Source organism: Cyprinus carpio, chromosome B13 (genome assembly GCF_018340385.1).
Source record: "Cyprinus carpio isolate SPL01 chromosome B13, ASM1834038v1, whole genome shotgun sequence".
Classification (NCBI taxonomy): Eukaryota; Metazoa; Chordata; class Actinopteri; order Cypriniformes; family Cyprinidae; genus Cyprinus; species Cyprinus carpio.
Window position 1 is genome coordinate 7829547 of NC_056609.1, and position 17437 is coordinate 7846983.

The following is a 17437-nucleotide window of genomic DNA, read 5'->3' on the forward strand; positions in this document are numbered from 1 at the left end:
CCATTAACTTAATCCATCCTGAACCACTTCAGACTACATGCTGTTCTACCATACATGTGGATTTATCTCCACCCTGAGATGACAACCCTGTCTCTCTTTCTCACACACACACTCGTGAGGGACGGCGGCACATCCTGATTAATCCTGATTAAGGTTAGAGTACAGCCAACACAAAATCTGGCCCCTTATGTTCACCAGCACTGTCTTCCGGCGGCCCATTCTCTTGCTCTTTTTCCCAATCGGGGGAAGCAGAGCAAAACAATTTTTAAATTAGTTGATTCAGTTCTCAATTTCATCCAGGGCCTGCACTAATAAATCAGTCAAACAAGCCTTGTGTGTTCAATAGACTTTCTGTGCATGCAGGGGCGTGTCTAGAGCATTTTAAATGGGGTGGCCAGTCTGGGGCACTGGCTCAAAAGAGGGTGGCCGGGGGTGGGGGTGGTGGGTGGGGAATATGGTTTGCGGCATGATGTATGTTAAAATACATCGTGTATACACTCACTAAACAAAGAGTGACAGCTTTTTTAGTGGTAATGAGCACTCTTTGCAAGCTTTCTAGTCTATGATCCAATTAAAATGTAGAACTTTGTTTTTCAGCCACACACACATTGCAAAGTTTCGGGAATGACATCTGCATATTTATGTGGGATTCACTCTCGAAGTAGCAGTGATTGACACGATGACCAAAGCAATAGACGGGATGTGAAAATGGGCATTAAGACTAGAGCACCCTCACTAATTTTAGAAGCACGCTCAGTGATTATTTCTGGAACCTGGTTAATACGCTTGTATTGCAAAACTATATACAAAAACAACAAAATACAAATGCACTTAATAAAACAATTGAATAAATGCATATTTATAAGTTAAGCACCTAACTAAAATAAGTAGGCTATTTATAAAATAAATAACTAAAGAAGGCTGACTATAATCAGCTTGCTTCCATTTAATGAGATAAGCCTACTCCTCATCTGAATTAGAAAAAAGGCGCTTCTAGTCTTCAGTGATGCAAGAACGTTCGAGCATACACGTTATCTCTGAGCAAAAGCAGAGCCAATTCATAAAAGAACAATGTATATTTAAAAGCACACATCCAGTTTTATGTGAGTGAAGGAAATCCACTTGCGAGTGGAGATTCGTGCATTACATGGATCACGTAACATTATGCGCTCTCGATATCTGTCAAATATCACGCTATAGAAACTGCCTAAAATTAAGTATAAAGAGGAGAAGAAAGCGGCCCTAGGCAGCTACTCATGCCAGGATCCGCCACTGCCAGATGCAGTTAGAAATTTACTTAAAACAAGTCTATAGCAAGACATCTGGTGGGGGTGGGGGGGCACCTGGGGTGCCACCCCTGGCCACCACGTAGACACGCCTCTGTGTGCATGAGCTTCCAGAATAAACATGACAACTAGGGCATGACATTTAAAATACTCACAATTTATTTACAATGATGCAAAATCACAAAATTAAGCAATATAATAAATATTTTCATGATTTTAAGAGATAAGATATCTAAGATAAGCACTAAGATAACTGTGACAAGAAAATTTGTCAGTATCAAAATCAGTCTTATATTTGTTAAGTTTGATGGATTTCTGTGACTCAGTTCAAACCATTTTAAGAAACAATTTCAATGATTCATGTGTGTCATATTTGCATTTTTAAAGCATTAATATGTTTTAATAAATTATATAAAAATATTATATATGGATTCACATATACCATTCGAAGGTTTAATGCTGTTGGTTTGAACGTTCTATTAATTCAAAAATCCTGAAAATATTAGCACTGATTTGTTTACACAAAAATGTAAAGCAGAACAAATTTCAGTGTTGATAATAACAATAAATGTTTCTTAAAGCTTTCAGCTTTGCTATCACAGGAATAAAGTACCTTTAAAAAGGGCAAAGTTACATTAAACTGTAATAATATTACTTTTTACTGTATTTTTGGTCAAATAAATGCAGCCTTGGTGAGCATACTGTAAGAGACTTAAAAAAAAAAACATTTTATTAAATCATATCAACTCTGTATGAATTAAAATCATTTGTGAAAAAGTTTAAAACAGAGATCGTTTTTTAATTCGATTTTTGCTATATAAGGGTCAGGACATTAAACGTTGTGAAGTTACTATCTAAAAAATGTACGTTTGATTGAAATGTTGGCTCTTATTACTGAAAAAAAAAGTATTAAACAAAATAATAATCATAAATATTTTATATGTTTTTTTTATTTTTTATTTTATAATGATGTTATTTTTTTTGATATACTGACTGGCCACTAATGGCAACATTAAAATACTGCATTTCATTCAACTCACTTGTCTGCATGTTTTTTTTCTTGATCAAACAATGAAGACAGAGGTTGTTGTTGACTAATTATACTACTTCCTGTTTTCCCCAGAGAACACTAGAGGAAATTCGGTGGAGTTTACAGGCAATTAACAGAAATGAAACAAACATGGATGACAGACAAAGTGGGCTTCTGGGAAAAGTTCCAGACACTCTTTCACTGTCCATGCAAGTGTCCCGTCCTGAGAAACCTCTCAAAGTAAAGGCGGTGACACTGTAGTGATGTTTACATACAGCAGCCAGTGGCCCAAGATCCTCCCTTACAGACAAACTCACACAATAAAATTGATCCGGCCAAACTGTAAGTTGCATTATTTCTACGCTTGTGTGTGTAAACAGTTACCTACTGACTCCTTTAGTTCACTTACCCAGCAAAGGCAGTGTTTACTCCATGTTCAGCACTTGAGTGTGAGTGTTTTGGACTTGTGAGTGTGCAGCACAAAATAAGGACGTGCATATATTCTGGAATCTGTCGACATCAGCATCTGCAGCTCTGCAATTCATCAGACTTCATCTGTCTGTCCTCTGCACACTCACACACACATATTGCTCTTCTTGCTCCAGCTGTAATCTCATCCATTGTTTTGAGGGAAGAAGGGAATGAGGAATGTGAAAAGCTGGGAGGCAACATTCCAGCATCTGGAAGCGTTCGGGTACACGTGTGTCCCTTTCCGGATCTCTCCCTCCCTTGTCTGTGTCCTGCTTCCCTCCATCTTATTTCTTTCAAAGAAGAAATTTTGAAATCTGATCTTCAGCTTGTCTTTCCAAGTGCAACTCAGCACACAAATACACACACACACACACACACACACACACACACACACACACACACACACTTTAACATTAACAACTGCCATATGCAATCACAACCACATGAAAACCACATCACAGGTCATTTAGAGTCAAAACAATCAGATACTTCCAAAACAAACTTGCGCATAAAACCCAGTTTGACACACTGCAACTGAACCATGAGCGATGCTGGAGACCCGTTCATCCCAAACCAACATAAGTCAGGGTTTTCAACAATGATATGGTTTTCACATCCCACTACAGCATTCACAGAGGTTACATTGTGTTTATCTGACAAATCTACTGACAAAAAAAATTGATTTGCATCTGTCCCTTTTGGGGTTTTCACAAACACTGAGCACACAAAGACACGCTGTAATGTTTCCTTGAATCAGAAACCTAAGCCAGCACTGGTGCATCTACTGAAGCTCCAATAAATAAGTCAACAGTAGGGCTGTGCAATTATGAAAATGTGAAAATTTCATGTGCATCTCGTCAGTAAAGCCGGTTCTGTGATTAGTAGTAAATCTCCATCACGTGCTATCAGATGGAGTGGCATTTCCTACACAGAGCCAAAGTTCACTGAAAAGATACGCAATATCGCATTCATAATCGCAGACGATTCACCTGAGATTTTGAACGTGATATTGCGTAGCTTGTCAGTGAACTTCGGCTCAGTGAGTTTTCTCCAGCGCTGGAGAGCTGATCCGAAATTTATACGGGTCCTACTTCTTGCCTTATTGTAATCCTTCTTTTATTCCGCAGACGTTTTCCTCTTTTGTTTTTATCCGCCATCTCTATCTTTCTGTCGTCGCTCAGCTTGGCTAATGTCCGTCCTGTGCACTGAGTGCTATCTCTCCTCCACATCATGAGTAGACACGCCCCTTACTGCTGATTGGCTACTAGTTTGTTTTGGTACAGCGCCCCGACTTAGCGTTTTTGAAAAAATCCATACCCCACCTTTAAATCGACACATTCTTAGGAAATAGTGGGTTCACAGCAAATCATCAGAACTATTTCAGTAAGACTAAAGCTACAGTAGGTATAGGCTTATATCACATATTAGCACAAACTACTAGCTATTTTGAGCACCTAGTTGTACACATGTACACATAAAGTATCAACTCATCGTACTTACAGGTTGTGGTTCTGAAACGCTTGTTGGTCCAAATAAAGATTAGAAGCCGACAAAGATAAGAGGCAAGATTAGAGAAGCAGGCCTCTGTAAAATGACAAGCACACAACAAATGGATGGAATTGTATTGCTGTGGTATTGTGGAAAATATTAATTTGAACTACTGATTCTTCACATCATAATCTTTCGGCAATGAAAACAGAACAAACTTGGTTTCACTGCGCAGAACACAGTGTCTTCTCGACATGATGTAAACACACTAACTAGCGGAAGTGTTTGTGGGCAGGTCAGAGTGTTTGTATTTCACGGGGTAACAGGCAAAAATTAGAAAATATGACAACTCATTAAGGCAATTCAGAATCGACTCTCTCTTTTGAGAGATTTTTATTTATCATGCACTTTTTTAATTAACAACTTTGCAGACGGTTTACTTTTAAGGATAGCTAAGGTAAACACTGCAAAAGAGACATTTTTCAAAAACCCATATGAACTGCTATTTAAAGCTATAAAAGTTATTGATTTCCTCTTTTTTTTTTTTTTTTTTTTGGATTAACAGACATCACAGCAGCTGGTTATTAGATTGTGTTGGCTGCTATTTCTTTAAGAGTCCGCTGCTGAACATGACGCGGATCTGACACACATTGTATTTTCTTTCAAATCTCTATAGATTTTCTGACCCACTTCAGGTTTTAAAGTTTCTACTAATGAGCTAACAAGTTGAATGGGGAGTGTTAGAGGAGGGAGACAGTCCTGGGCTGCTCCAGGACAGTTTTGAAAACCATTTCAGAGACATGTTCTTTAAATGTGACTCATATAAAATATATTACATGTATGCACAGTTTTAAGGCAGCTTTAATTTCCTTTTTGGTAACTTCATGAATTAACCGACCACTACATTGCATGCACAAAGTTTCTTTTTTTGATATCTGATATGAAATGATACAGGCTACAGTGCGCGCTGTCGCCTTTGTGCGTGCAATTGAACAGCACGCGCTATGAGCGTTTTGTGACTGAATAAATGCACTTCTTGTCAATAGAAAAAGTGACAGAAGCAGCAGTTGTGAGTGGGGTGGCCCACACTAGTTCTGACCCTGAGTTAATTGCGTTAAATAATTTTAACGCGTTAAACGGAAAAAATTAATCGCCTGCTTTAAAGTGCTAATTTTGACAGCAATAATATATATATATATATATATATATATATATATATATATATATATATATATATATATATTAGGGCTGTCAGTGTAACGCGTTAACTTAATTAGTTATGAAAAATAACGCGATTAAAATATTTTAAAGCAGTTAACATACTGGCCCCACCCCCAAATCTGTATGTCATCTTACATTTCATACAGTTGACTGTTGACATATATGATGCAGGGCAACAACTCCATAAATGCGGTTATGCCCTAAAATGTAAACTATTGGGGTAAAAAAGGCCCGTATGAGTTTTTGTCTCCTTTTTAATATCATATGATAAGCGATATCACACGAGCAGCGAGAGCAATATCAGACGAGTGACGTTTCTGTCCTGAATATCACAAGTTTAAATGTGATTTTATACAACAGTTCAATAAATAAGAAGTTAATATTGTTATATTTTAAACACAATATTATGTTTTATGCTCAGCTTTGCAGAGAACTTATTACCTTTAAAGCCATAGCAGAATAGTCTTGCATCTCCGAGCAACACAGCATTGTTGATTTTCTGAATGAATCCACGTTTTGAATGAATCGTGTGAATCAATGATTCAAAGGACTATACATAAAAAGAGCTGTTTACTTCATTCCTGAATGAATCAGCCGTTCAAATGAATGACTCATAAAGACATTTACCGCCACCTGCTGGCAGATTTATTTTCTTATTTAGAGTATAATTTAATTTATAAAAACATTAAAGGGACAGTTCACCCAAAAAATAATTTACTCAAACCTGAATGACTTGCTTTTTTATGGAACAGAAAAAAAAGGTATTTCAAAGAGAGTTGGTAACAAAGCTGTTCTGGTTACCAATGGCTTTCATTGTATGAACAAAAAATACTGAGATGTTTCTCAAATTACCTTCTTTTATGTTCCATAGTTTATGTTAGGCCATTGTAGCCTAAATGTCTTTATGCAATAAATTTTATGTTGAATCAAATAATATATATTTATTATATAATAATATTTTTAAAGCTACAATTTGTAATGTCTACTTGATACTTTACCATTTAACATGAAAATAGCTTTAAATAATCTTTTGTGGCTATTTTCACAGTCAAGTTAATTTTGCGATTAATTGCGATTAATTATATTAATTCCACGAAACATCATGTAATTAATTAGATTAAAAATTTTAATCGACTTGACATCCCTAATAAATATATATATATATATATATATATATATATATATATATATATATAAATATATATATATATTGATTGTGTTTACATACAGTATTGCCAAAGCACTATTACACAAAACTGACAAGAAGTAATAAGATAATAGTGATTGTGTTTACATGCCCAACTCTAACTATAACACTATGTTTCTGATCAAATACTGAAGAAGAAGAATTCTGCTGAGAGAAAAAAAAACTTAAAATGATTAAATCCGTAAAAGATTTGGTAGTGCATCAGCATCATACAAACAAATGAACAATTATGGGGCGATTCACAACAGCATTTTTTGTTTAAAATAATGAGATGCATGGTAGTGGAATGAAAAAGAGAGACAAAAAATAGATACGTTTTTAAACTACTTTTTTTCCCCTCAGAATAACAAGAGGTAAACTCACAATTCTGAAGGAAAAAAGGGTCATCGCAAATCTCGCAATTTTGACCTTTCTTCTCAGAATTGTGTGTGTGTGTGTGTGTGTGTGTGTGTGTGTGTGTGTGTGTATGTTATATATATGTGTATATATATATATATATATATATATATATATATATATATATATATATATATATATATACACACACACACATATATTAGTCAGAATTGTGATCGCAATTATATGAATTACTTTTTTTATTCCATGGCAGAAATAAGCTTCCATATCGATTCCATACCGACTCATTCTTATTAGTTGTCACATTTTGTTGCTTTTCATTTGCATAAAAAAATTGTTGCATCAATATCTAAACCTACACTGCATCACAGGAAATCAATAACTATAACTGAAAACAAACAGCTTCTGGTTGCGTTTTCACTACAAATTGCTATAAGTGTGAAGTTCACCGCCCCTGTGGAAAAGCTCGCTCCGTACAGGGCTTAAACCAGCAGCTATCTGGTTATCCACCCTGAGCTTTCAGTCACTGCAGTACACCAGCTTGGTACAGCTGAATAACCCACACACGGCCCCACAGAGGCCTGGGAATGAGCAATGGAGGTGGGGAATGCACCTGGCGACGGGAGGAACGGGGGCGGCTGCTATTTTTATGCTGAGTTTGACAGTTGGGCGGCTGATTGGGTGCAGAGCGAAAACTGGCGCCATCTCGGCACAGTTTACACTTGAGGCCTACATGGAGACCTTTAAGAGTGCTGGAGCCATGAGCAAGACCCTACACCTCCATCAGGCTCCCTGCTTCAGTGTCTTTTACACATCAACATAAAACATGCACATGCCTTAAAAGGCAGCAAACCGCTCACAGGCCAACCTACTGACCCATACTCATAAGAGCACATAACTCCGAGCCCTAACAACACTAGATCTCAACTGATGGTTGGCAGCCCAAAATTGAAATTTGAGTATGTTTTGATTGGGTAGATCTGAATACAATAAAAAATGCAAATGAATAAAATAAAATAAAATAAAATAAAATAAAATAAAATAAAATAAAATAAAATAAAATAATAAAATAAAATAAAATAAAATAAAATAAAATAAAATAAAATAATAAAAAAATTAAATTAAATTAAATTAAATTAAATTAAATTAAATTAATGTCCAATAAAACAAAAATAATTTCCCTATGCAGTTCATAAATACTAATCTATTAAATTTAAATATATTTATGAATAAATTATAAATACATTTAAATGGCCTTTATAAGGACATTTAAATGTGGCTGGTGAACAACATCCAACCCAAGTCCAACACTGACCTGAGTAGCAAAACATCACAACTGTAAATACATGGGACAATTACATGACATTAATATCTATTAATGTATTCAAAAATACACTAAAATGCAATGAATTCTATAAATGATTGAATACATCTCTTCTATGAGTATGCTTTTAATTTCTGATATTTATTGTGTTCATTCTTTTTCTTAATATCAAGGAAAAATGCATTTAAAGATAGCAACAAATTAAAAACAAATTATTGACAAACAACTTTGGCATCAAAATTATTTTTTTTTTGAATCAGCTTCACTGTTAATAGCAATTTGAAAAAGTTACTTGTAATCATATTTATTTATTAATTTTACAAACAATTATTAATAGCTCATTTTTAAAAAAATACAATTTATATTTATATTTTATATTTGTATTTATTTATTTATTTTTTTATAACGAGGTATACTCACATGTATTCAAGGTGGTGAACCATTTTACTTAATGGTTACACTATTAAGTTAAAACCACATGACATGACACAACATTTTTATTCATGAGTCATTAAAATGAAGCTTTCCTGAAAATGGATTTGAAGTTATCCAAAAGCAGCATTTATAAAAAGTACACGAATGTTGTAAGGTTGCTTTTTAAAATAGTTTTCTTTTTATCACACCCATATCTCAAGTGTCATGAAAGGAAATCAGTCCGCTTTCTATTACATGCGCACATTTTTCAAGTTAAGCTGTGCAAGTTTTGCTTCACTGTCGTCATGACCAAAACCACATTTAACATTGTCAAAAACCACATTTAGATCTTCCAAGAACCAAAGAGAATCAAATGGGCCTGCACGTCATACCGAAAACTTTGAGTTTATTCTCTGCCGCCACCTTGTGTGACGCAGAGACGGAGGTGACAAGGCTGCGTGTGGCTGATAGTGCGGTCTGTCTCTGACGGATGTACCTGTGGGGCAAAACTGATACTAGATCTGGTTTTATACACGCTTAGTGCACTTTTGAGTTTGAAACCTTCACCTTTGTCATTAGAAAAGCAGTTTCGGGGAAATCACTTCCAGTACAAAGTAAAGGAAGCCAAAGCTAGATTTAAATTGACTGATAGATCAACTGAATAACAAATTAAATTTAGGCTAGATGATGTGGTTTGATAACAATTAGCTTCTTTATAGAATAAAAAAAATAATAATAATAAAAGGCTTATTTATAAGCAAAAAAGAGAAAGTATAAGTCGATAGTAAGGAATGATGGGGGCATTGCAGGACAGAGACTACAACACACACAGACACACACACACACACACACACACACACACACACACACACACACACACACACACACACACACACACACACACACACACACACACACACACACTGCAGTTCAGCAGCAGTCATATCCAAAAATTCAGACCGCAGCTTAATGGCCATATTCACAAAAATGCATTGCCATTTCAAAACAGGCCCAAAATAAAGTTTTCCATCACATGCACCTGCAGAAAAGTCTGACAGTTTTCTCTATGCAGTTAACTGGCCCTTTACTTCATATCGCATCCCTGCCAGACACTGCGACATCACCAAGGTAACTCAGAGCAGGACTATCTGAGCGCTCAATCCTCATCCGAGCGTAACCAAGCAACAGAATCAAGTTATATAATCAACACAGAATTTCATTGATCAGTCGTTATATGACAGGATATTCAAGCAGCCGCTCTCAAGTCAACGATTACAGGGCAAAGTCCCACACAGCTTTACAGTTGCATTAAAATGAAGCACTTCAACATCAGAAAACAATGAATTTGATATAGAAATAATTTTTTCATACTTCTGAGTAATTTCAATATGCATCTTTTAAGATTTGCAAATGAAGAAAATATATATTTTATTAAAAAAAGTCAACTTCAACTACATTAAATGTTAATTATTAAAACACCATGTTACGTTAAAACACTACAAAAGTAGTTAATAACATGATTATATTTATTTTTATACATCTGATATATTAACTGTATATTAATTAACTTTATATTATATAATTGGATTAACTAATTTTACATTAATATATTAATTTCATTTTTAAAAATCAAAATGTATATATCTATATATACACACAATCAAATATTAAAAATTAAGTATTCAATATTATTTATTAATTTTACATATATTATTAAATGTGGTTCTGTAACTAGTAAATGGACCCTTTCCACAGACCGTGATTTTTTTATGTATGGACATTTATAACACTATACTAGTTTGTATATTAACTTTGCATCAAATAACAAAAGTTACTCTGCTGTGAGGGTATTTCTAATATATTGGGAGAAACAGTAAATTTAATTCATCTGACTGCCTTTATCAATCAATTTTGAGAGTCGTGAAAACAGTATTGTGGACTTTTTCTTTTGCTATTTGATCAAATGGGGATTCAAAAATATATTTGATGTAGTCTTCCATTCACTGCTATATAAGTTTAGCAGTTTTTGACTACTTCCGCTGTAGAGAAACCCAGAAATGTGAAAAAGAGTCCATAATAAAATGAAAATTGTGCAACAAAAAGGCCTTGTAATATTTAGTTACACAAATAGTATGCTCCAGCACACATGCAAGTAGTTTATGAGGAGCAATAAAAGTTGGTCATGTCATTCTCTGTTAGGGCACATTCAATCCATTATGCAATTAAACTTGTAGATAGCCATCTGACATGTCTGACAGACACACATACAGTACATCAACACATCTGCACATTCACAAACCTCAATTGGACCCTTCATAAACACAATAAATGCATTCCTACTGCCTCCTGTGCCTCTGGCATGGTCTGTTATCTGACCAAATAATCCACACTGACTGCCAGAGCTCAAAAACCACCAACACCACGATCACACAGCCTGCACTGCTGCTCCATTAATGCTATTCTATCCTAATATATACATATCAACACACTGCTATGATTTCACAGGCATTTTACAGTACTGATATTATTTTTACATTATATATTTTGTTTTAAACCATAAAATTTTTAATTATTTAAGAGTGAAACTAGAATGTTCGCTATTTAAAACCTAACTAAGTTGATTTCGTATAAGAATTTGCATTTCCATTCTTGAATTTATTTGCATTATCATTATGACTTCCATTATGATTGGCCTGGTCTTATTAACATAAGATAGGGTGGATAGTATGCACATTGGGACGCAGGGTATGTGATTATAGTGCACTGACAAAAGAAAATAAGACGCGAGCTGGGTGTCATGACAGCAGCGGGATTTCATTTACACCGACCAAGAACCTTTAAGCATAAGCTACCTTTAAGTTTAACACTATCCTTTTGCTGCATTGAAAGTAAACACAGGCATTTCCTTCAGGAAATACAAATCCTGAATAAAGCGTGAGCTGCAGTGTGTTGTGTGCTCAGAGCATTTTCCAGTGCCATGTCACTGCAGGGTTTAACGATGGAAATAAACAGCAGGGTAAATATACGGCCATCGTGAATCGTGGTATGAGTCTCTTGACACAACGCTCCTCTCATTGTAGCTTTTTGCCCACGAATGCAGTGTCAGAGGAGCGTGGCTATACAGCTGACACGAGTGTACAGCGAGACAGCACACACACACATTCCACACTTGGGTCTATATTCGCCATGTCTGCAGAAGACCCATCTAATAATAGTCAACATTTAACCTCACAGACAGACAGACACACTCACCTAAACTACCGGCGAAACCGTCCATTTCTGGGGTAAATATCCAGGGAGATATTCCTGGGGCGACTGGGGGAATTCGTCCTCTATTTGAGAAGAAAGGGAAGAGCTCGTGTAATGTCACACCGGCTGGATGCGTTTAAAGGCAAGTACAACGGGACGAGCGGCTGGCGGCTGGATCTCCGTCCGGATAACGCAGCGCTTTTCTGGGGCAGTCGATCACGGCGGCTCCCTGAGCTGCTCCACCACGATCGTTTACACCTCCGACGGGGGAGGGAGTATAAGGAGCGCTGGGCTTTCGCGTTTCCGACTCCGCCTGCTTTGGCACGGCGAGCTTCCCTTCAGACGCAGAGCAGCGCTCACTGCTTCCCAAACCCGACTGCGCAGTGGGCCGCGCTCTGACATTACGCAGCATCTCAGTACGACATCTCTCTGTACTCTAGTGCGCACTGATGTCCTTATGAGAGGACCACTGGTGTTTTCGTAGAGAATCGTTTTTTTTGTTTGTTTATACAGTTGTGTATTTATTTTTGCTTGTCTCTCAAGTAATTGACTTGCTGCTCCTTGTATATGCGTTCATAAATCTTAAAAAAAAAAAAAAAAATTCCAAGTATAAGGTTTTTAGACATGGTACTATCTAGACATCATGGTAATATCATTGTATTGTTCTGAAGTACCTGATACCAAAAGTACATTTTGATTAGTCTATAGTCTGTCTATGTAGTAGTGTGGCAAAATCCAATCGTCATACTTAGTTAAGATACCTTCATTGAAATTGACTTGAATTGTGTGTGTGTGTTTGTGTGTGTGTGTGTGTGTGTGTGTGTGTGTGTGTGTGTGTGTGTGTGTGTGTGTGTGTGTGTGTGTGTGTGTGTGTAGGAATACATTTTCTACCAATATATGTTTGGCCCCTTTTTGCATATTTCTTAAAATGTTTTTTTTTTATTTAAAATATTCAAAAATAGATTTTTTCCGCTCTATAAAAAATGCATTCATATTATGTCATATATTATTTTTTTTTTTTTTTTTTAAAAAAAGCTTGATTTGTTGTCTATAAAACGTGTATATAACTATATAAACTTCAGCAAGGAACATAATTTAAAATGCTCCTTATGTTCTTTATTTCATGTGTCAAAAGTGAGGCACAAACCAAGATTTATAAAAGCTGAAACTGACATTAAAAAGTTCTTTAAAATGTTCTTGCAAAACCTGAAATATGTTATGGTATATGAATGATGAAAGTAAACACATAAAATATATATTTAATCGAGTTTCATTGTGTGCAACACATATTGAAACTGGAAAAAGTGTGTGTGTATGTATATGTATATATATATATATATATATATATATATATATATATATATATATATATATATATATATATATATATATATATATATATATATATATATATATATATATAGTCATGTGAAAAAGTTAGGACACCCTATGAATGTATCAGGACTCAGGATAATAAAAAAAAAATATCTGATCCTTGGAAAGTCTTAAAATTTGGAAATAAAGCCTCAGATGAACAATATCACATGTCATACAGTATCACACCTTGTCATTATTTGATAAACAAAAATAAAGCCAAGATGGAAAAGCCATGTGTGAGAAAGTTGACACCCTGTGATTCAATTGCCTGTAGATCCACTTTTAGCACCAATAAGTTGAAGTAATCATTTTCTGTATGACTTTATCAGTCTCTCACATCGTTCTGGAAGAATTTGGTTCCACTCTTCTTTACAACGTTGCTCCAGTTTATTGAGGGTTGTGGGCATTTGTTTATACACAGCTCTCACCACATGATTTCAGTCAGGATGAGGTCTGGACTATGACTGGGTTATTGCAGAACCTTGGTTCTTTTCTTTTCAGCCGTTCTGTTGTAGATTTGCTGGTGTGCTTGGGATCATTGTCCTGTTGCATCACCCAATATTAGCCAAGCTTTAGCTGTTGGATGGATGTCTTCACATTACACTCTAGAATACTTAACTATACAGAGGAGTTCATGGTTAACTAAATGACTGTGAGGTGCAGGTCCTGTGGCTAAAAGGGCAAGCCCAAAATCATCAGTCCTCCACCAGCATGTGTGACTTTTGGTATAAGGTGTTTGTGCTGATATGCTTTTAGGTTTTCACCAAACGTGCTGCTGTGCATTATGGCCAAACATCTTTTGGTCATTGTCCCAGAAGTCTTAAGGTTTGTTCAGATGCAACTTTGCAAACCTAAACTGTGCTTTTTTTTTTTTTTAGAAAGAAGAAGCTTTCCTCTGGCAAGCCTTCCAAACATGCCATACTTGTCCCATATTTTTCTGACTGTACTCTCATGAATTTTATCATTTAACATGTTAACTGAGGCATGTGGAGCCTGCAGTGAAGTTCTTGGATTATCTGCCATTTCTCTGAGGGTTACACAGTCCGAACTTTTTAGCAGGGACATCCACTCCTGGGAGGATTGGTGTCTGTTTTGAGTCTTCCACTTGTGAATAATCTTCCTCACTGTAGAATGATGGACTTCAGATTGTTTGGAAATGGCCATATTACTCTTCCCAGATTGATGGCAGCAACAATTGCTTCTCTAAGATCATTGCTGATTACTTACCTCCCTGGCATTGTGTTAACTCACACCTGAAGGCTCCAGACCAGCAAATTGCCAAAACATCTGATTTTATAGAGATGCTCACACATTTGCTGATGATCAGTTAATCAAAGGCATAAGACCTGGAAAGAACCAGTTTTTTTTTTATTTTGCATTATTATTATTATGTCCTGATAAGGAAAACCATGGAATTAAATAGGGTGTCCTAACTAGATAGATAGATAGATAGATAGATAGATAGATAGATAGATAGATAGATAGATAGATAGATAGATAGATAGATAGATAGATAGATAGATAGATAGATAGATAGATAGATTTTATCAAGTATGATATTATGACCTTGCTCCATGCTGTTTTGTAAGACAGAAAGGAAGGGTTAAAGTGTGGTTGAAGGACATCTGCCCAACAGGTGCCCGCTTGTTAGTTTTTAGCACATTGTGTTGGGGTTCACTGCACACTGGACCATTAAGGTAGTAAGCAAGGAAAATGCACACCCATGAATTGTTAAACTACTGCAGTGTGACTGCAAATTCTGCATGCCAAGAAATATTTCACATGGAGAATTCCAATGATTTAACAGGGATTCTATAAGCTATTAGTGCTTCTAAAGTGGAATGTGGGTTTTTCCACGTTGGAGATTCAATTCATTTGATTAAGTGAATATGGAAGGCGCCAGTAACAATGCACAGTCTGGCCACTCAGCCCTGGACCAATTAGAAGAAAACAGAATAGTGTTTTGGTGAAGCAGTGAAATACCAAAGGTTCAGACTACTGTGTTGAGCAAACAGACCATCTCTGTGTGTGACTGCTGCTTCTGCTCACTGTTGCTCTTAGACCGAGCTGCTGAGTCTTTGTGAATACGAGGACTCATTGTCGTGTGCGCTGGATCAGGACAGAGACAAGATTGTCCTCCAGACTGACCCTTGAATCAGCATGCTGGGATCTTCTCTGAGAGATTATCATTGTGTGTATGGGAAAGAGATGTGTTCGTCTCGGGCTGAGCTGTAATGTCAGCATTATAGCTTCACACCGCATGCCCCCTTCTCCTGATGACTTCCTGACAGGGTCTGACCTCTCGCTCCAGCCAGAAAAAGAGAAGACCAGACAAAGCTCTCTTTATTTTTCACTGCTGAAGGACGAGGGAGGGAATGAAATAAGGACTAGAGAGATCCTTTTCTTTGTTTTTCTCTCTTTCTGGGCCAGTGAAGAGAATGACACATAGACCAAAGCTGTGGTCTCTACTGTGCAGTAGCTATTTCTCTCCCTCTTTGAAGATGATGAATCACCCAAACTCCAGCCAATATGCTGGACATTAATAATTCATCAGATGACTATGGGAGTTTAAGAATACGTTGAGTGTTAAACATTCGCAGTGAGTCATCCCATACATTACGGCTAAGTGATGCCGCCTGACATTGTTTTCCTTCCAAGTCTCTTTTTGGCAAATTACACAGTTTTCAAATGCCCCGAACCAGATGTGAACAATGCATTGTTTGGCCAGCCTAAGCCAGTTTAAATATCACCTTAAACTTTGCTGGGAATACAAATGAATCCAAATAAAATTCAATAGGTTTTCTCTGTCAGAGATGATATAGAATGCATATTTTAACTGTATACTACTGGAATAGAGAAGCATTAGTTCATGATCCATTCACCAAATATTCCAAAAAAAGTTCACAACCAGGACAATAACTAGAACTATAATGTTTTAATAAGTTGTTAGTAATAGTTTTATGAAAATAGCTGTAAAAAGCTTTAACGGTAATGACAGAGATGAACTATCTTTTTTTTTTCCAGCTTATGAATGATAAATGTTAGAACATTTAAGCAGCAGACAACAAAACTGCAGCACATAATAATGATGATAATATTTAATAATAATAATAATAATAATAATAATAATAATAATAATAATAATAATAATAAGTAATAATGAACAAAATGCAGAGTTGCCATGTTTTTGCAAAAAAAAAAAAAAAATAATAATTACGCCAAATCGCTACTTAAAACGCTGGGGGTTAAATTCACGTTTTTAGGCGGTTCCTCTGGTAAATATCACGTTATTGGGGTCGATTCAACCCGCGAACGTGAAAAACAACGCTCGGCAACTCTGTGTTAAAGTAGCCCAATTTCACGGGAAAACTGAGGACATCTCGGTTATGTATGTAACCACGGTTCCCTGAATAGGGAACGAGATGCTGCGGTGACGTCACCGTATGGGAACACCTCTCGGTGTGACGAATGTCTGAAGCCCTATACCATCTCGCCAATCCTATTGGCCAAATAACGCTTGGCACCGCCCTACGCATGCGTACGCACCGTATACCCGAGTGCCGCGCGCTATTTCGCTCAGATTTCATGAACTGAAGAAGAAGAATGCTATCAGGCATGGAACGGCCGGGACCGCAGCATCTCGTTCCCTATTCAGGGAACCGTGGTTACATACGTAACCGAGATGTTCCCTTTCATAGGTCACTTCGATGCTGTGGTGACATCACCGTATGGGAACCCTATACCATAACGCCTGACGTACCTGATAGCTGGGATCCAAGGAAGCATCTGCTCAAGCGGAGAGAACCCGGGAGCCAGGAGCCGTCCTTACATCCAGACTGTAAAACTTGATAAAGGTGTTCGGTGAGGACCATCCTGCCGCAGCACAGATATCAGTCATAGAAGATCCACTGAGGACAGCCTGTGAAGAAGCAACTGCTCTCGTGGAATGAGCTCTAACTCCTAGAGGCGAAGCGAGACCGCGCGCCTCATAGGCTAAAGATATTGCCTCCACC

The 17437-nt window shown here is 36.6% G+C and overlaps 1 protein-coding gene across 1 annotated transcript in view; it reads right to left on the reverse strand.

Moving 5' to 3' along the window:
- Positions 1-12464, reverse strand: part of LOC109052120 (echinoderm microtubule-associated protein-like 4) — an 86204-nt gene extending 73740 nt beyond the window's left edge. The window contains exon 1 of the mRNA XM_042736327.1: positions 12051-12464. Within this exon, the coding sequence (XP_042592261.1) occupies positions 12051-12075 (25 nt within the window). The 5' untranslated portion in view covers positions 12076-12464. The remainder of the gene's footprint in view (positions 1-12050) is intronic.
- Between the last annotated feature and the right edge of the window lie 4973 nt (positions 12465-17437).